The sequence below is a fragment of the Coregonus clupeaformis genome, chromosome 17 (assembly GCF_020615455.1).
Source record: "Coregonus clupeaformis isolate EN_2021a chromosome 17, ASM2061545v1, whole genome shotgun sequence".
Taxonomy (NCBI): Eukaryota; Metazoa; Chordata; class Actinopteri; order Salmoniformes; family Salmonidae; genus Coregonus; species Coregonus clupeaformis.
The window spans coordinates 23,851,485-23,871,817 of record NC_059208.1 but is presented as its reverse complement, the minus strand read 5'-3'; the positions used below and the strand labels follow the sequence as shown (position 1 = coordinate 23,871,817).

General features: G+C 42.8%; 2 protein-coding genes across 4 annotated transcripts; both read left to right on the top strand.

The window, feature by feature from the left end:
* The first annotated feature begins 43 nt into the window (after nucleotides 1-43).
* LOC123492850 (zinc finger-containing ubiquitin peptidase 1-like) lies at nucleotides 44-9,594 on the top strand. 3 transcript variants are annotated; one of them, XM_045226163.1, is made up of 12 exons: nucleotides 44-190; nucleotides 452-1,113; nucleotides 2,250-2,351; nucleotides 2,518-2,580; nucleotides 2,845-2,952; nucleotides 4,769-4,878; nucleotides 5,127-5,295; nucleotides 5,531-5,719; nucleotides 5,971-6,136; nucleotides 6,864-7,027; nucleotides 8,953-9,179; nucleotides 9,427-9,594. In XM_045226163.1, exons 2-12 carry the CDS (start codon nucleotides 489-491, stop codon nucleotides 9,472-9,474), a joined length of 1,971 nt encoding a protein of 656 aa, XP_045082098.1. In that variant the 5' UTR covers nucleotides 44-190; nucleotides 452-488; the 3' UTR covers nucleotides 9,475-9,594. The 3 variants fall into 3 exon arrangements, with proteins under 3 accessions (XP_045082098.1, XP_045082099.1, XP_045082101.1); XM_045226164.1 differs by lacking the exon at nucleotides 2,845-2,952; XM_045226166.1 differs by lacking the exon at nucleotides 44-190 and having other exon boundaries at nucleotides 945-1,123.
* Nucleotides 9,595-13,565: 3,971 nt separating this feature from the next.
* On the top strand, nucleotides 13,566-20,296 carry LOC121585330 (amine sulfotransferase-like). Its single transcript, XM_045226633.1, has 7 exons — nucleotides 13,566-14,040; nucleotides 15,212-15,373; nucleotides 17,293-17,501; nucleotides 17,896-18,022; nucleotides 18,314-18,408; nucleotides 18,525-18,705; nucleotides 19,455-20,296. Exons 1-7 carry the CDS (start codon nucleotides 14,013-14,015, stop codon nucleotides 19,586-19,588), a joined length of 936 nt encoding a protein of 311 aa, XP_045082568.1. The 5' UTR covers nucleotides 13,566-14,012; the 3' UTR covers nucleotides 19,589-20,296.
* The last annotated feature ends 37 nt before the right edge of the window (nucleotides 20,297-20,333 follow it).

The window sequence follows — 20,333 nt, the reverse complement described above, 5'->3', positions numbered from 1 at the left end:
GTCAAATCCATCAGTTCAAACCGCAGCCTTGCGCCGACTCTTTTTCAACTGGGCCAGTAGAGTCAAACGTTGTTAGCTAGCATTGCTAAGCTGACATTTGAAGGAAAAGTGAAACAGAAACACATTTCTTTTGAAAGTAGTCACATAAGTCAAGCAATAGTACGGCACATCGTCCATATTCTTGAAATCGGTGAGTAACATGATGGTTAGCTAGCTAGCTTTCAGCGTTCGTGAAGTCACGTTTTAGCCCATAGCCTGACATGTTGACTAGTAGACAAATTCTGAATTAACAATGCTAGTTGAGTTCGAATTTGGCTAGCTATCTTGGCTGACAAGATGGGAATTGCGTTGTTTCGTTATTGGGTACATTTGGTGTACAGTGGATTGATATCCTTCCAGTTAAATCCTCTTTATTTACTGACAATGTTATCTTAATGTATCTTCATTTCAGTGTTAGTGTGACAGCTGAGTACCAGAAACAACAAGCCATGCTGACGTGTGAGATCTGTGGCGAGGAATTGGTGTTGGAGGAGGACATGAAGACCCATCTCCTCCTGAGCCACCTGGAGAATGACATGGGCTGCCCCCTCTGTTCCCTTTCCAGAGTCTCCTACGACGAACTCCACTTCCACATCAATACCGCACACAAAGACCATGACGGAGCAGAGGGTAGAGGTGGTCACAGTCTTGTCAGGCCCAGCTCAAGGCCTACTCCCACCACCACAACCACCATAGTGGACAGTCACTGCAAACAAGCCATTGGTTTGTCTAGGTCTGAGGGTTCTGAAGGAGGAGTAGCCAATGGGAACAGGTTTGACACCATTGGAGGCGGGGTCTCACTCAGGACATCCAATAGCACACTGGTGTCTAAGGAGCTTATGACTGTAACCCCCACGCCTCCAGGGTACACAGCTTTTAGTGGGGGGGAGTCCAGTGGAGGGCGAGCAGTGGCCATTGTTGGACCCACCTCATCAGTGTCTACAGGCTTTCTGAGATCCGCTCAGGACTCCAGTAGGCCTACTAGCAGACACTGTCATGCTGAGGAGTCTTTGGGAGTGGGATCCGCAGAGCACACCAAAGTCAAACAGAAGCGTTTCTCCTCCCCACTTAAAGGTTGATTTAAGTGTGTTCGAAATGTTTGTTTATTCAACATGTTGTTACATCTGTACTGACTAATATACGTTGGTTTGTTGTACTGACTAATATGATTTGGTTTGTCATACTGAGTGATATTAGTTGTTTTTTTGTACTGATAGCCCATTGATGAACTGTCATTGCATCCAATTAACAGTCCATGCTATCTGGCGCTTGCGGGCAATGTGTAAACGCCGGTACGCTCTGCCTCACTTAAATCAATCGTTGATTGCGACACGTTTTTGTAAACCTCATCAGTTTGTTTTTTGTACTGACTGATATTAGGCCTAGTTGGTTTGTTGTACCTAAGAGGGAGGCCCAACTAGGCGGAAAATCTGTCTCCCTCCAGCAGGTGGCGTTTTTTCGTTGTTTCGCCCACCAAGCAAGGTCAATGAGTGTCGAAGTTGGTCAACAAAAAAATGAATGGCTTATTTGCTACGTGAGGTTTATTTGATCTAATATAAGTTTTGTAATGCTTAAGTTGTTAGGAGTGTACTGATATAAGTAGGACACATCTTTGTCACTTGAGAAAAAACACACTGTCTGGAGATGGCTATGCATATTCATGGGATGAGGCTAGTAGCATCTCACTCCAGTGGATACAGGCGGTTGACTTCAACAACCCTCATCAAATATTCAAAAAAGGATTACAATAATCCACCAATCCAAAGAAAAGATAGGCAGGAGCTAGACAACCTGCCTAATAAATTACAAAGACAAGACCCGAATGAAAGACAAACACATGATAAAAAAAACGCATAAGACACCTAAGAAGGCACCTGCACGTTAATAGCCATAAAAGATGGAGACCAGTTTAAGATAAATACTGTTTAAGATCTATCCTACTCCTGGGAAACAAACAATAACAACATTCCTATTAAGAAGGCATCATACATTAGTCATTTACACTCATTAAAATGCCTCATGGCTGTGGGTAAAAATGGCCTTCTGAACTGCTCTGTGGAGCTTCTGGGCAGGATGAACCTGCTACCGAAGCTTCTCCTGTGCTGCATTCGAGTGCTGTGTGGAGTGGGTTGAAAAACTCCTCGCTAAGGATTGCATTAGTCTTGTCAACATCCTGTGTCTCATTGTTATGTACTGTGTGTCTGTTGTAGAGAAGCAGTTTCCCTGTCCTATGTGTGCTCTGGTCTGCACCGATGCCTTCATCCTACAGGAACATGTTGAATTGCACCTGCTAGAAGAGAGCACAGCTGAAGGTATAGTATCTACAGTTCAGAACATATAGACTACACAGACCATACTGTTACTGTACAAACCAGCACTCATGACAGGCTGAGTCTACACAGTTCAGCACAGACAGAACATGGTGCCCAATCCATTGTGTAAAGTCTCTGACATCTGTATCTGTATCTGTCTTTTCAGAGGCTGTCCTGGGGGCCACATCATCAACCGAGGCAGCATCACCCTCATCCAGCAACAGCTCAGGTTCGTCTCATGTTTTTCATCATAGGAACAAATATAGTTCAACCAAACAAAGGAAGGAGAAGCCTGCCTATGTCTGATCCACAGAGGTTAAGGCTCTCGGTCTGCTCTCTCTCTGCTCAGTTCTAGTATTCCCCCAAAAAGCTAAATGACCTTGCAAGAGAGGTTTTATCTCAACAAGAATAACCTGGATAAATAATGATTAAATAAAAATCCCCCGTAGCTATCCCCGTTAACCACTGTGTGTGTCGATGACCTCGTCCTCAGGTGGGAAGAGTTATGAGTGTCCCATGTGTTCTGTGGTGTGTGGCGACTGCTACTCCCTACAGGAACATGTGGAGGTGCATCTGGACTATGGCACAGCCACTAGTGCAGGTATGGCTTGATTTAAACAATCATATGTGATGGGAACAGAGGTTTCATTGGGATTTTGTAACTGATGCCTGGGGAAAAATATACCAAAAATGTGTTTCTTAACCCTTTACACTTGTGTGAATTGTCCTATATGGATAGGGCTAAATTGAAATGTTTCTTAAGGAATAAATATGAAAAGCATATGAATAACCATGGTAGCAATTGAAAGGGATCATTTGGAGATTATGGGGAAATTATTAGACCAAAGGTGAGAACACAACAGTTCACAAGACTGAATCAAAACATTACACTGTTTGTATGTGCATTTTACATTTACTGTACTTTTCGCTGCATTTGTTGATAACGAAATCTGAAAATACATTATAAGAATATTCCTGGAAAATGTGGGGTAGGTGCAACATAAGAAAAAATAAATACAAGAGTTTGAGTGAGCGGACTAACTGGTGTCTCCAAGTGGCCACACACCTCTCCAAAGTGTGCACAGTTCCTAAGTCATTTCAATGCACTTATATGACTCAAAGAAAAGTCTTCAACTATAAGGTTATTTTTTGAGCTCTCCTAGCTGTGCTGTTGAGGAACTAGAGCAAGCACACTAGTAGTTATGTTTGGAACACAGCCCTGCGTCCCGCCATCACACAATTACTGTTGTTGTTTACACAATCCCAAAATTGTCCGTTATAATTCGCAATCTGGGTCAGATGGGCATCATTTGAAAGCCTGTTCTATTGCCAACTTGACTAGCTAAGTTATAAAATACAATATTACAGTGATAGGTTTTCACAATGCAATTCAGAGAAACGGATCATCATTTTGATGCGTATAGAAATAAGTCATGATGAGTGCATTCAGGTGCGTGTGCCACGGCAAATTTTCTTCACAATAAACAAACATGGGCTCATTCTGTTCAGAACAACCCAGGGTATTACGCCATGACATCTTGTAACTGCACATCAAACATAGTGATCATAAATGTTGACACTGTATATGACACAAGTTTTATGATTTGGATATGTGAAGTGCACATTTGGAATCGGGTGTTTGGCTTGCTTGTATGACATCAAAGCGATATTTATTATAATCCTCAACATCTCATCTTTCAAAATACATTGAGTCCTCTTAATTTACAGCATTTCCCTCACTCAGACAACAAAATATTTGCAAAAGTTGCCCAATTAGCGGGAGGTATGGGCACAACTTCTTGTCACGCGAGATGCTCATGTTCAGAACGGCTGTCAGGCAAAACCCATACGGCTCTGTGAAGCGCAGAGCCAGAGCTCTGACATCATGTATAACATGTTACTGTACAGCCACTGCATTCCAATTTAGGCACTTATTAGTGCCCAAATCTGCTATTTTCAACCTGTATATTGGTACGAGTGTAAAGGGTTAATGATAAATCTATTTAGTTCCCACTTTATGCTTCCAACACGTTTTATCATGTAGCCATGTTATGACAATGTTATGACTGTTATTATACCATAAACATGTAAACACAGGGTCTCGGTAGAGATAGAGAATGGTGTAGTATCCCGTATTTGATTTGCAGATGCACTTTATTTGCCAGCCAGCTCCTAAAGTTGCAAAATCATTATGTGTAATTTGTCCTTTGTGTGTCCGGTTTTGAACGATGAATTTCCCTCTGGGGACTATGAAGTTTGAACTGAACCAAACCGAACTTCTACAACCTGCTAACATATGCCGCTGAGCTCATACATGCAGCTGTCCTCACATCTGTTTTGTGTGTACAGGGTTGATTCCCATGGTGTATTAGAGAGAGGGAATTGTGACTGACGCTGTGTTGCTGTGTGTGTTGCAGTGAGCCCTGGCTCAGACCTGAGGCTGGCCAGAGGACTGCAGGAGGAGGAGAAGGAGAGGAGGAAGGAGCAGGAGGCCAAGCGGGAGGCAGAGGAGTTCAAGAAGCTGCAGGTTCTTATAAAGCACAACCATAATAACCCTGGAGTAGTGGATTTGACCTTGCTGCATGATGCACAATATGACGTGTGTCTGTGCTTTGTCACATGGCTTATGTAGGGAGTGTATGTGGTTTATTTGTGTCTCTGCACGTCAGCATAATTGAAAGTATACGTGTGTCTGCTCATGTATGCTGAGTGTGGTGGTGACCTCACCCTGACCCCTTGCTGTGTGTGTGTGTGTGTGTGTGTGTGTGTGTTTAGAGGCAGTTTGGTGTGGACGGGAGGGGGGGCTACCGCAGACAGATGGAGAGGACCATGGAGAAAGCCGTGTCTCGAGGTGTCATGGTGCCTGCTGACTTCCACAACAAGAGAGCAGAGATGATGGAGGCTCTGGCCTCAGGAGTCGACGATGGCAAGACCAGAACGCAGGGTGTGTGTGTGAGATTCAGTTTCTTATCCGGATCTTGACTAACATAGCTCCCTCATTATTCACTCTGTTCTCAAACTGAGTTGTTCAGATCACATCATGTTATCTGTTTATACAGCTGTCTAGCTACCACCTACATCTCTGGCATTACTCAGAGACACACACAGGAAATGACCCCCCCCCCCCCCTTTTCTCTTTGTCATTCTCTTAGTTTATTGTATTCCTCTCATTCTGTCAGGCGTGCTGGGTGCTCTGTATGTTTACTACCAGAGGGAGGCCAGAGACTGTGTCCACGTGTGGCTGAGTGCTGAAACAGACCACTACTGCTCGTCAGAGGGGGATAAGGGCTGGGGATGTGGCTACAGAAACTTCCAGATGCTCCTGTCCTCTCTGCAAAGAATGGAGCCCTACACTACCTGTCTCTCAGGTACACACAGACAGAAACACATATTCCAAAACATCACATTCTACAATTGTTTACCATTCTCTCAAACCCAGTAGCTGTCTGGATCGCTTAATGAAACGGTTTAATGTAGCCCTCTCAAAAAGCCTTTCCACCATGTAATCTCCTAAACTAACTGTCTCTCTTAAATCTTCTATCATGGCATCTTTTCCTTGCCCTCCACCCCTCCCCACCCCCCTCCCCTCCCCTCTCTCTCTTTCTCCCTCCTCTCCCAGAGGGGTCAGTACCCAGCATCCCCCAGGTGCAGGTGTTGATAGAGGGGGCGTGGCGGGAGGGGTTAGACCCACAGGGCGCAACCCACTTTAACCAGCGACTACAGGGCACACGGGCCTGGATAGGAGCTACGGAGATCTACGCTCTCTGCACCTCCCTCAGAGTCAGGTTAGAGCTCAGAGAGTCACATACTACACGTATTAGAACATAACACATTTGTGTAGCCAGCTACATTTGAATTAGATACACCTGAATGGACACACACACAGGGAGTTTACAAAATAAAAAGTAACACCTGCTCTTTCCGTGACATAGACTGACCAGGTGAATCCAGGTGAAAGCTATGATCCATTATTGATGTCACTTGTTAAATCCACTTCAATCAGTTTAGATGAAGGGGAGGAGGCAGGTTAAAGAAGGATTTTTCAGCCATGAGACAATTGAGACATGGATTGTGTGTGTGCCATTCTGGGAGTGAATGGGCAAGACAAAATATTGAAGTGCCTTTGAATGGGGTATGGTAGAAGGTGCCAGGCGCACCGGTGTGTGTCAAGAATTGCAACGCTGCTGGGTTTTTCACACTCAACAGTTTCCCGTATGTATTAAGAATGGTCCACTACCCAGACATCTAGCCAACTTGACACAACTGTGGGAAGCATTGGAGTTAACATGGGCCAGCATCCCTGTGGAACGCTTTTCGACACCTTGTAGAGTCCATGCCCTGATGAATTGAGGCTGTTCTGAGGGCAAAAGGGGGGGGGGGTACTCAATATTAGGAAGGTGTTCCTAATATGTTTGGTATACTCAGTGTACACGCACCGAGTCACTATAGAATGTACATGGTTGAAAATGGAGTCTGTTCTCAGTCAGTTACCTCTAACCTGTGTCCCCACAGTGCCCGTGTTCTAGACTTCCACCAGCCCACAGGCCCAGGGGACACTCACCCCCGCATCTTTGACTGGGTGAAGCAGTACTTCTCTCAGACTGCCACCAGAGGCGCCAGACTACCGCCCCGGGTGGTGCAGACCACACAGCCGCCCCTCTACCTCCAGCACCAAGGTAGTCTTAACATGGGTTTAGTGGGTTGGATGGAATAGGTGATGATGGGTTACTGATATCCAATGTAGAATTTGTTTATGGCTTGTGTCTATTTTATGTTTGCTTGTTTGTCTTTTAGTGCTGAGTGATTAGTGCTTTTTGAGGTCGGTTCTGTTTTGGTTTGATTATTTAAAAAATAATCACGGTTTTCAATTTCGGTTTCAATATTATTATTTTACATTAAATTCACTATACATTATGTGGGTTGTATGCCGTAACAACAATACAACAATAAAAGTCCCATGATGGTAGTGACTGTCCATTACTGCTTATCACTTATTAACCATCATTTATTCACAGTTACTTTACTTTAATAAAATATTTCAGTTGTGTAAATTACATTTGTTTTATTTGATGACTTTATTATTTCATTCCAAGTCATCATCTCATCTCTATAGAGCTGCTAACTATGCTGTCTGACAAAATCACTATTTTAGTAGTTCTTCAACTACTATGACTGCTGAATACCAACTATCAATCACTTAGATCGTGTATTTTCAGGTAGAGATACCTTTCGAAGCAACTGCTTTCCATCCCTCTCGATGCACGTGCTCCACACAGACTGGACAAATAGGGGGGTGCGCAATGGATTATAGTCATTGTAGTTAATTACCATGTTTTCTGCACTTAACTATGTAGAATATTGGCCTGTTGGAAACGTCAAGTCCCTACTACATAGTCATTGTAGTTAATTACCATGTCTGCTCCACACAGACCAGACAAGTAGGTGGGTGCGCAATGGATTATAGTAATTGTAGTTAATTACCACGTTTTCTGCACTAAACTATGTAGAATATTGGCCTGTTGGAAACTTCAACTCCCTACTACATCGCACAGTTTGGGCTTGATCTGATTTATCTCTAGAGAAACTGCACATCGAGCTCACAGAACAAAAACGAATGAAATGGAATTAAAATAATTGAATCTATTTCGGTCAATTAGTTGATTAAAAACAGAAAAATAACTGACATTTTGGTTAATCGCTCAGTACTAGTGTGTTTGAGGGAGATTTGTTTGTTTATTTTGTCTGAGTGTGTACATCTGGTGTCTGTGTTATCTCTAAAGCCGCATTCACATTGACAGTTTGAAGTGACTCAAATCCTATTTATTTGCATATCCAAATCGAATCTATTATTTTTCCTGCAGTCTGAACTGCCAAAAAGCACATGGAATCTGATATTTCAAGCCATATTTCAAACCACCTTCATAGGTGTTTTGAAGTTGGATACAAATCTGATTCCCGGCCATGTGACAGATTTATTTGCACTCAAGTGGTTTTTAGAGTGTTATTTGGCATATCTTGTTGCTTGCTAGCTACTCTGTTGACAGTTTGACAAGAACACGTGGTAGCTAACTTGCTTGTTAATTGTTTAACAAGCAAGTGAGTTAATTCTAGCACATTCACAAACAAAGTAGTGAATGTGCTAGAAAGCTAAACAGCTACCTAACCAGCTAGTTGACTGCTGTGGCTAGCCAAAATATTCATTTTGAAAGTTGGATCATCTTATCTTTTTGAGGCTTTAAAAGTGTTCTTACACTATGATTTTGAACATTCAAAGCAACTGGAGAAATGTCCATGGCAGGAATTGTTGTCACCTTAGCTTGCTACATAACTTCTGAGTGATAGGAAGCACGAGCACCACCACCAATCAATCACCCTACACCACTGTGCACACACCCGTCGTTACTATGACAACCAGCGTAGACATGTCAGCAAATGACTGCTGTCTGATCACACACATCTGATTTGGTAACTTGTAACTTACTGTATGGACAGTCAGTAGTCCAAAATGGATTTGAAAAACAAAACTGATTTCAGCATTAAGAGCTTTAGTGTGAACAAGGCTTTAGTGTGTTTCCTCCATGTCTTCTATCGACATCCTCAGGCCATAGCCGCTCTATAGTAGGAGTGGAACAGAAGAAGAATGGCAGCCTGTGCCTGTTGCTCCTGGACCCTGGCTGTTCACCTGGAGATGTGAGGAAACTGCTGAGCCAAGATGGCTCCACTGTTACCACAGCTGTCCGCCGCATGAGGAAGTTTCCTGGCAACCTGAAACATAGGCAGTACCAGGTGGTGGCTGTAGAGGGCGTGCTCTCCCCCGAGGAGAAACGGGTGAGTGAATGGCTCTAAACTGCACATAGGTACAGTATTTGATCATCTGGATGGTGTTCCGTATGGGTAAAACCATTTGAAACTAAGTGAAACAGAGAGATTGTACCTGAAATTCTCAAATAAGAGCACAGGTTTTGCCTTTCAGTTGTAAAGCGTTTTGCTACAATGTGCCCTACTGAACACAATCATGAACTGAACTGGGAATCAACTATTCGATTTCGATATTGATTAGTTTTTTGTTTGTCAGACCCGCATTCTCAACTCAAGAACACTGCAAGCCGAGAGGATCCCTTGATGCTGGAATGCAGTTGTCGCCTTCATTTTACTGTGAATGTAAATTTCATTTCTAACTGCCAAAAACATTTTGTTGAATTTTCTTTGACATTTTATTAAGGGAATAAATTATGTATTTTAACGCTGCCCTTTTCTCTGTTCTGTTCAAATTCTCAACCTATTCCTGAGTGTAGAATTGGGACCTTGTAGCAGTCGTAAGGGCACACAAGTGTAGCGTTGTTGAGCTCTGCAAACAACATGTCCACTCTGAGAATGAGAGTGGAAAATGTATTAATATATTTATTGAACTACCAGAAATTACTGTAAAAAAAAAAACACACAAAAAACGGAGTGCATCCATGGAGAGACGCACCTGGTGCATCTTCGCCCCACACTGTCTTTCACTAGAAGTAGGAATAGGCCAGCCCCTCATGTACTGTCAAATCAGAAAACAAGACCAAGTAGTTCTCCCCTTTCTCAAACATGAGTCATAGGTTACATGGGGAGACATAGAGACCACTGATGATTTAGTGTTGAGTCAGACACTTTAACCCTCTGTCCTGTTCCAACTGAGGAGGAACATACCGCAGGCGCAGCTTTTGTCTTCTTACAGTATCTGGGGGCCGGGGCCCTTTGGGTACGTGCGGCTTCAGTGAACAGATACGCATGCACGCACACACACATATACAGCTGCGGAAAAAATTAAGAGACTACTGCAAAACTATCAGTTTCTCTGGTTTTACTATTTATAGGTATGTGTTTGGGTAAACATTTTTAAAAATTCCAAATTCCAAATAAATATATTGTCATTTAGAGCATTTATTTGCAGAAAATGACAACTGGTCAAAATAACAAAAAATATGCAGTGTTGTCAGACCTCGAATAATGCAAAGAAAATAAGTTAATGTTCATTTTTAAACAACACAATAGTAATGTTTTAACTTAGGAAGAGTTCAGAAATCAATATTTGGTGGAATAACCCAGATTTTTCAATCACAGCTTTCATGCGTCTTAGCATGCTCTCCACCAGTTTTTCACATTGATGTTGGGTGACTTTATGCCACTCCTGGCGCAAAAATGTGTTTGATGGCTTGTGACCATCTATCTTCCTCTTGATCACATTCCAGAAGTTTTCAATGGGATTCAGGTCTGGAGATTGGGCTGGCCATGACAGGGTCTTGATCTGGTGGTCCTCCATCCACACCTTGATTGACTTGGCTGTGTGGCATGGCGCATTGTCCTGCTGGAAAAACCAATCCTCAGAGTTGGAACAAGCAGAGCAAAAGGAAGCAAGTTTTCTTCCAGGACAACCTTGTACGTGGCTTGATTCATGCGTCCTTCACAAAGACAAATCTGCCCGATTCCAGCCTTGCTGAAGCACCCCCAGATCATCACTGATCCTCCACCAAATTTCACAGTGGGTGCGAGACACTGTGGCTTGTAGGCCTCTCCAGGTCTCCATCTAACTATTAGACGACCAGGTGTTGGGCAAAGCTGAAAATTGGACTCATCAGAGAAGATTACCTTACTCCAGTCCTCTACGGTCCAATCCTTATGGTATTTTGCAAACCTCAGCCTGGCTCTTCTTTGCTTCTCATTGATTTAAGGGTTTTTTCTAGCTTTGCACAACTTCAGCCCTGCCCCTAGGAGCCTGTTTTGAACTGTCCTCGCCGTGCACTTCACCCCAGCTGCCGTTTGCCATTCTTTTTGTAGGTCACTTGATGTCATCCTACGGTTGTTGAGTGACATTCGAATGAGTTGGCGGTCATCCCGGTCAGTAGAGAGTCGTTTTCGCCCTCTGCCGGTCTGTAGCTTTGTTGTCCCCAATGTCTGCTGCTTGACCTTGTTCTTATGAACCGCCATCTTTGACATTTTAAGGATGGAAGCAACCTGACGCTCACTGTATCACTCTGCCAGTAAAGCCAGAATTGAACCCTTCTTTTCCTCACTCAAAACTTTCCTTTTCAACTCTTTTGGCATGGTCAATAGTTATTTTTTTATTAATATTACTTTTGAGGTACTATTAGCACTGTTTTTGCCATCCAGCTGGTCCTATTGCAAGCAGATAGTGATGACCACAGCAGTGGTTTTTATACTTTTGCTTGTTAAATAAGATTTGGTTCATGTGATCACCTAATCAGTACCTAATTCAGTAGAATGAGGTGTGCCTGTGTTGGAATTCAACAGACACTGGAATGGAATGGCTGTCATACATGTAGAGATGCTGATTTAAGAAAAATTTGCAGTGGTCTCTTAATTTTTCCCACAGCTGTGTGTGTATATATATATATATATAGATATATATACAAACACACATGACACACACCCTTACTCACACCCTCCTGGCAAGCAACCTGGCAACACGATCACTGCTATGAGAACAGGACAGATACTTTTTTTCGCGGGTGAAAAGGACATTCTGTAATACAGATTATTCCCAGGCCACTGACTGGAATGTTCTAATTACTATTGAACTGGTAGGACTGCGGTCTGTGGGTTGTTTGGAGAAACTCTTCTCTGGTACATTCTTTCCTCCAAGCCTCTGTCCTGACTGCTGTCCATGCCCTCTCAGCAATGTGACAGCTCACTGATAACTAACAGTTTGAGTGTGGATTGCGACTATGCATGTCCTTATCAGTTCAACAGAGAATAAATATATATTGTATAGGGACATATAGTACTGTCATATTAGATAAATTGCACAAACTGGTGAAAGGTTATTTTTATGGTTTATTGCTAACAAAACATTAATCCATCAGCAGTATAAGGGTCCATGCACGACACTTTTCAATCACCACTTTTGATTTAGTTTAATAAAAGTTATCGACGCAAAACAAAATGAGGGGAAAAGTGCTGTATTTTAGAACAATTTGCCTCATGATTTGTCAACTCGAAGACAATTTATCTGTCCTTCACACCTGAGTGCTGCTACAGGCTCTTTGCATGTCTTAACCAATCAGATTCACGGAAATCGCAGGTCACGCGGGCTGGGCACAACGCACAAAATTTTTAACCGGTCGCCAAGTTCCTCTGGTATTTATTTAGCAAGCCTGATAACACATCACTCCAGACAGACACAAGCAAAAACAATTACATAAATGTAGCAGCCTAAACATTAGCGATCTGACGTGCTGTACTGCATGGAAACGAGACTATTTTTCAGTCTAATCAACTGTAGGCTACTAACAACAGCAGCTGCATAATCTAGCCTACTATGCGCCCTGTCCCTCTGGCCAGGGTAAACGAAGGGGTAACGTTGTGTATTTATAGTCCATTTGTTTGTGAGGCAATGTGAATTGGATCAAATTTGGTTAACATTTTAGTCATTTAGCAGACGCGCTTATCCAGAGCGACTTACAGTTAGTGAGTGCATACATTTTCATACTGGCCCCCCGTGGGAAACGAACCCACAGCCCTGGCGTTGCAAGCGCCATGCTCTACCAACTGAGCTACAGGGGACTATTTTCAAACTTGGACTGACTAGGCTACCTAGACTTTTTCAATCCAAAATTATTAACTGGAATTAATCAATAAACACTAGCTAACAGACTGAGTACATTTTTTTTTAGGCCTAGAGTTGCATAGGGCTGGACTACATGATGCAACAAACCCGCATACAGAAAACTTTGTCCAATCATGTTGCGTTCTCTGTATGTGTATAGGAAAACCCCTAGTCCTTCTTTAAAATATAATTAATATGTAAAGTACAAGGTTGCTGCGGTTTGACAGTGTTTTCAACCTCCCCAAGGACAGGAGTTTTTTTTAAACCATGTGACCTGATTAGAAAAACTCTGGTCCCATCATAGCCCATATTAAACCTTTTTACAACAGATGAATCACGTCATACCGTATAAGGTCCTGAGTTTTACCTTGTTAGGTTACCAGAACAGGAAAGACTACTGCCCCAGAATTATTTTTCGCCACACCACTCTGGGACGGGGTGGAAAGCGTGTGTTTGTTTGTGTGTGTGTGTGTGTGCGTGAGTGAGTGCGCAACATGTTGACAAAACAAAAATAAATGTGGCCTCACAAAAAGGTTTCTCAATTAATTTTCTCAGCAAACAAACCAGTTAAGAATACCGGATTTCCTCTGTAGCCTAATCAAAATCGTTTTCCCGTTTCTCGTCGGTCATAGGGGATGTAAAATATGGCACATTGCATGGAGTATGTAACGCTGTGTTTAAAAAGCGCAAATCAATCTGAACTCCACCCGCGCATTAGCCTGGTCCTGGGGACTACGTTACAAAAATTCCGTCCCTACTACTGCGTGCGCGAACGCGCTTAAATTGTATAGGGCATCAGTATTCCTCGGGCACGACATGAATAAAAACCCCCGCGGAAATGTGTGTTTGTCTTCCGCGCATATTCTATTGGGACAGTAGGTGATATTCGGGTGCGCATTGCACACAGAGCGAATTTGACTGCGCTCTGCCCGCTATCCATCATAAACCCTTATTTTTTAGGATAGTTGTGAATTGACTGCAAGAAACTCCCTGAAGCCAGAGGACCAAGGGATTTTAAAGTTGCCTACACCGACTTTGGACTTTGACATTGGCAGACGATGACAACTTCCACCCGTGGAATGACAGGTAGGGAATACTGCGCGCTCTGTGCAGTGCGTGGAGTTATAGTTGGAATTCAAAGAGATTGCTATATTGCTTATTGCAGAATACCGTGCCTACGCGTGTATTGCTATTTTATCATGTTAATTGAATGTTACACCAGAATCTGAGTGGCATAGTTAGAAACAAGTAATTACGTTGTTTTCTCTGTGTGATACATTCGTGCGCAATTTGTTTTTTGTCGTCATATTTGGAACCTCAGTGAGACATGTTTGCATGTCTGAAGTGTACATTACAGTACACAGGCATACATATTATGCACTGTTGCATGCAAGATCTGTCTCACCCTTTTAAGTGATTGAAAGTATTACAGAGGACCATGAATGGTGGACAATGCTTGAGCACAAACTAGGCGACTTTTTTCACCTGTGATTCAGACCAGCCTGTGAACAGAACAACATTCTCTTTGCCCCTCTAAGATTTACAGATAGAAATTCATTGTTGCACAGCAAACCCACCATTTATCTTTACTGCAATATTTGCTTTCCTTCATAGGAAGACTTTTTTGTGCCCAGGCTTTGTTTATAGGTGCTTGAATGTTAGTCAATGGCTCATTTTGTTAAAGGGGCAATCTGGGATTGGTACATACATTTTAGGACTTTTGCCTTAATGGCATGTAGCCATTGCCTCATGAAGAATATAACTTATAAATGCCTCATGAGCTTAGGTCAACTGTCTTACCCCATCAGAACCCAAAATATAAGCTTGTTTGTAAATAATGTTATTTTAAACAAACCGTGTATAGTTTCAAAACTATCATTTTGAACTCATGGTCAGTCCTTGCATCCATGGCTCTGTTTATGTTTACATTTCTCCAGCCCCAACCCATAGCTGTTTACCCAGATTGCCCCTTTAAACATTTCTGCTTGGCTTCCTCCAGGCTCCCTGTGATCTGATAGCTATATAAACATTTGTTTGGAATAGCAACCTTATTTACTGGGCTTTTTGGGTGTTTATTTCAGATTTTAGTCTAATCAAGCACATATAGAGTGTCAACTCTAGATGAGTGGGACTTCGGCCTCGTGCCTTCTCACACCGCTGGAGGTGTGTGGTTATTCCCTGTTGTGTGTTAATGCTTACATACATAGATCCAGATTGTTTGAATGAGTGGGCCTTTGACTTTGTCTTCTCTTCTCAGATCCTCTGGATTCCACTGATCCCCAGGTTCTGGACTATATCCTGGTTCCTCACCGGAACTTCAACCTTATCAATGGGGTCCACTCTCCCGACGAGGTCGACCAGATCCAGAACTGGGAGATCCGAGACTCAGACATATTCGCAGTCACTTATCCCAAGTCAGGTGAGCAATGGAGACAGCATGGATATACTTACCTAGAATACCCACTTGTTCACCGCTTTTAAAACATGCCTGCATGCCCTACTTACCTCTTTTCATCTCTTCCTATAAGGTCCTCTTACACAGTTTATCAGCTCAACTGAGTAGATCTCGTTTAGGGAGTTTACTTTGCTTATCTGTTAGTGGGCTCTGTTCTCAACCTGTATCGGTCCAGCAGCCCAGATAAGTGAAAGAAATGTCCTAGTTGTTTTAAGCCAACAAAACTGGTATCTTCGGTAATCTCCCTGCGCATCCTTACATTAGGTGGAATGCTGCATACCCTGTTATTCTCCCATTGGCTGAAAACAATGGTTTAAACCAGGCTAGATTAAAGTGTAACAGACACCATGTCCCATAAGCACCGTATCAGGGCAGGAGTAGCACAGTGAGGGTAGGCAGGACAATGTCCACATACCTTTGTATATATAGTATATTTGTATGTGGACACCCCTTCAAATTAGTGGATTCGGCTATTTCAGCCACACCCGTTGCTGACAGGTGTATAAAATCGAGCACACAGCCATGCAACCTTCATAGACAAACATTGGCAGTAGAATGGCCTTACTGAAGAGCTCAGTGACTTTCAACGTGGCACCGTCATAGGATGCCACCTTTCCAACAAGTAAGTTAGTACAATTTCTGCCCTGGTAGAGCTGCCCCGGTCAATTGTAAGAGCTGTTATTGTGAAGTGGAAATGTCTAGGAGCAACAACAGCTCAGCCGTGAAGTAGTAGGCCACACAAGCTCACAGAACGGGACCGCCGAGTGGTGAAGCGCGAAGCGCATAAAAATCTTCTGTCCTCGGTTGCAACACTCACTACCGAGTCCCAAACTGCCTCTGGAGCAATGTCAGCACAATAACTGTTTGTCGGGAGCTTCATGAAATGGGTTTCCATGGCCAAGCAGTTGCACACAAGCCTAAGATCACCATGCGCAATGCCAAGTGTCGGCTGGAGTGGTGTAAAGCTCGCCGCCATTGAACTCTCGATTAGTGGAAACACGTTCTCTGGAGTTATGAATCACGCTTCACCATCTGGCAGTCCGACGGACGAATCTGGGTTTGGCGGATGCCAGGAGAATGCTACCTGCCCCAATGCATAGTGCCAACTGTAAAGTTTGGTGGAGGAGGAATAATGTTCTGGGGCTGTTTTTCATGGTTCGGGCCAGGCTCCTTAGTTCCAGTGAAGGAAAATCTTAATGCTACAGCATACAATGACATTTTAGACGATTCTGTGCTTCCAACTTTGTGGCAACAGTTTGGGGAAGGCCCTTTCCTGTTTCAGCATGACAATGCCCACGTGCACAAAGTGAGGTCCATACAGAAATGGTTTGGCGAGATCGGTGTTGAAGAACTTGACTGGCCTGCACAGAGTCCTGACCTCAACCCCAACGAACACCTTTGGGATGAATTGGAACGCCGACTGCAAGCCAGGCGTAATCGCCCAACATCAGTGCCCGACCTCACTAAGGCTCTTGTGACTGAATGGATGCAAGTCCCTGCAGCATTGTTCCAACATCTAGTGGAAAGCCTTCCCAGAAGAGTGGAGGCTGTTATAGCAGCAAAGGGGGGACCAACTCCATATTAATGCCCATGATTTTGGAATGAGATGTCCACATATTTTTGGTCATGTAGTGTAGAATCCCTGAGAAACAAAAGTTCACTACATTTCCCCCCATCAAAAACCCTGAATTGTCAGTTAAACAATGTGTTGGTGTTATCAAATCAAAGGTAGTGCAGTGAGGTGAAAGGGCCAAGCTATACGGTATTGTACATTGTATGGTAGGACCGACATGCCACATTGTCCCTGCATGGACAGTAAAGTTTAAATTGAATTGAAATGACCTCTGGGTGACCTGTAGTGTCTGCTCTGCTATGATTGACAGGGACGATCTGGATGCAGCAGATTCTGACTCTGATAGAAGCCAAAGGTGACGTCACTCCAACCACAGAGCATCTCAACGCGCAGCGCGTCCCATGGATCGAGCTGATTGGCGGTGAGAAGGAGTTTAATGCCACTCCATCCCCCAGGCTACGGGTCACCCACCTGCAGTACAAGTTCATGCCGCTCGCCGTCAGACAAAAGAAGGGAAAGGTCAGTGGAATGCATTAATCATTTTGGTAACACTTTGGTATTATTCTGTGGTATTAGCACTTAGCATAATTAGTACTTTGGTATTGGTGTTAGCCTGCAGGCATAATGCTTTATTACTTATTTATGAGCCTCTATAATGCCTTATAATAAGGCTTTTAATATGTTATATCTCTCTATGTACCAAAATACTCTAAATGGTCGTATACATGCTTATTTTAAGTCTTACAATGCATTATAACTGCATTAGAATGCATAATACCTGCAGGCTTTAAGTGTTACCCAAAGTCTATTATCACCATTCATCATTACTTTCATTAAAGTATTACTACTGATATTGATTGACTATCAAAAATAATCAATCTATTGATATGCAGTATGACCTTGCTTCCCTAAGGTGATCTATGTGGCCAGAAACCCTAAGGATGTTCTCGTGTCCTATTACCACTTCCACAAATATGCAGCCATGCTGGAGACGCCGAAGGACTTCAATGATTTCTTTGAGAAATTCATGGAAGGGAAAGGTAAGTACAATGTGTGCCGTTGGCCCTGTTTAGGACTATGCATTTCATACATGATGTGCAAGGCTGAGTATTTTTTCTATGGGGAGTTAGCACTAGCCAACAATGCTTTACGCTTACAGTATACACCAGGTCTATGATAAGTTAAGTCAGTTAATTGTGATTATTTTGAAATGAATGATGTCGAAAGCCTTCTAAACACTTTTGTCTGTAGTATCCTTAGGCTCAACTGTGCTATCATGGTGGTAGGCTGTGTGTGAGTATCCATTTGAGTCTTTGCTGTGTGTGTTGCAGTTTATGGGAACTGTTGGTTTGAGCACATCAAGACGTGGTACGCTAAAAGACACAACATGAACTTCCTGTACATCACATATGAAGACATGATCAAGGTACCAACAGTGGCAAAACCTACCTGTCCATCTACTTGTCCATCCTGTGCTGTACTCTTTGAGTTGGCTTGTGAGTTTGCATGAGTCTCGAAGCATGAACGGTGTGTGTGTTGCAGGACCTGCGCTCCATCGTGGAGAGGATGTGCAGGTTTCTAGGGAAGGATTTGACAGAGGAGCAGATGGCCAGTGTGGTGGAACACAGCACCTTTAGAACCATGAAACAGAACCTGCAGGCTAACTACAAGACGGTGCCAGACTCCCTGCTTGACCACAACAAGGGCACGTTTATGAGGAAAGGTATGCACGTCACACCTTGTAAGTCAACATAATATAACCTGATAACAGAATGGTCGCCTGTCTCCTTATCAATACACTCTGGTATGAGGATTTTTGTGTGTGTGATTCAGCGAGACCATGGCACAAGCTGCGTCTTATTTCAGCCACAATCAAGCCAAGGGCAATCACAAAGGGCTTATAGCACTGTACTTGTAACACCAGGCCCATATACAGCCCCTGACTGTCCCAGGAACATTTACACGGAACCAATGTTCAGATGGATATACAGCCATCTGGATTATAATTTGTGCAAATCTAAAGGACAATTAAATTGATTGTTTTATCTTAAAGGGCAATTCCGCCACTTTTCAACCTCATATTCATTATCTCTAGCACCATACCAGTGTCTACATATGTGAAAACAGCGCATTTCTATGATGTGGTTAAAAAGATAAGGTCCTAAAAAAAATAATGTGACATCACAGGGTAGGATTAAAAGTAAGAAAAACTGTGATTTAAAACAAGTTTCTAGCCAGAGGGAGGGTGTTTTCTTACTCCCCACGTCACGCAAATCTCAGTGTTTGATTATGTTATCGGGTAGAACCTTAACTTTAGAGGTTTTTAGATTAAACATAGAAATGTGCCGTTTTCACTTACTGTATGTACACTGGTATTGTGCAGGAGATGATGAAAAAGACGTTGAAAAGTGGTGTAATTTCCCTTTAATACTCTTTTACATTATTGACTGATTTCCATCCACACTCTGACAGGGACCATTGGGGACTGGAAGAACCATTTCACCGTTGCACAGAGCGAGAGATTTGACAGTGTCTTCCAGGAGAAGATGCGGGACCTACCTCTCTCCTTTGCGTGGGACATCAATGACGTCAATAGCGCCACGTGATGACATCATAGTCACGTCTTGCAGGGATTTTTGAAATCCTTCGGCGGGCCCCCTAAGCATTTTTTTGGGTGACCTAAGTCCAAACTGTGTAGAAATAACTTTTTTTCGGGATGGAAAAACGCTTTCAGTGTAAACTTAAATGACTAAAGTATGTAGAAAATATAATGGAGCTGCATATTTTTTATTATACCACATTATTGTTGAATACTTGTTTATAATGTACAGAACGTGGGCGTTTATCCCTTACATAATATATTCTTTGAGAACTAACAATCACCAAAATAAAAGCTAGACAGTCAGGGAGAATTGAAAAATCCCCAAAACAATTAATTTAGCAGTACAGATTTTATGTTTGAGCAAAAGAACACAGCATAAGCCATGGCAAAATACATAGAATTGCAGAAAATGTGCTTTAAAACTGAAAATGTTTCTCTCGGCTCCATGGCAGAATATGTAGAATCGCAGGAAATGTGCTTTAAAACTGCAAAGATGAGGGCCTCTGAAATGTTCTCTAAAATTCAGCCCCCTGCCACGCCCACCACCTAAGCCCCTTATTGATCCAGAAAAAAACCTACCTTAGAGTAACAAGTTACCCTAGAGTACTTAATTAGCTAGTTATAAGCAATACTAAACAAAACTGTTTCATGAGCTGAAATAAAAGATCCCAGAAATGTTCCATATGTACAAAAAGCTTATTTCTCTCAAATGTTGTGCACAAATGTGTTTACATACCTGTTAGCGAGCA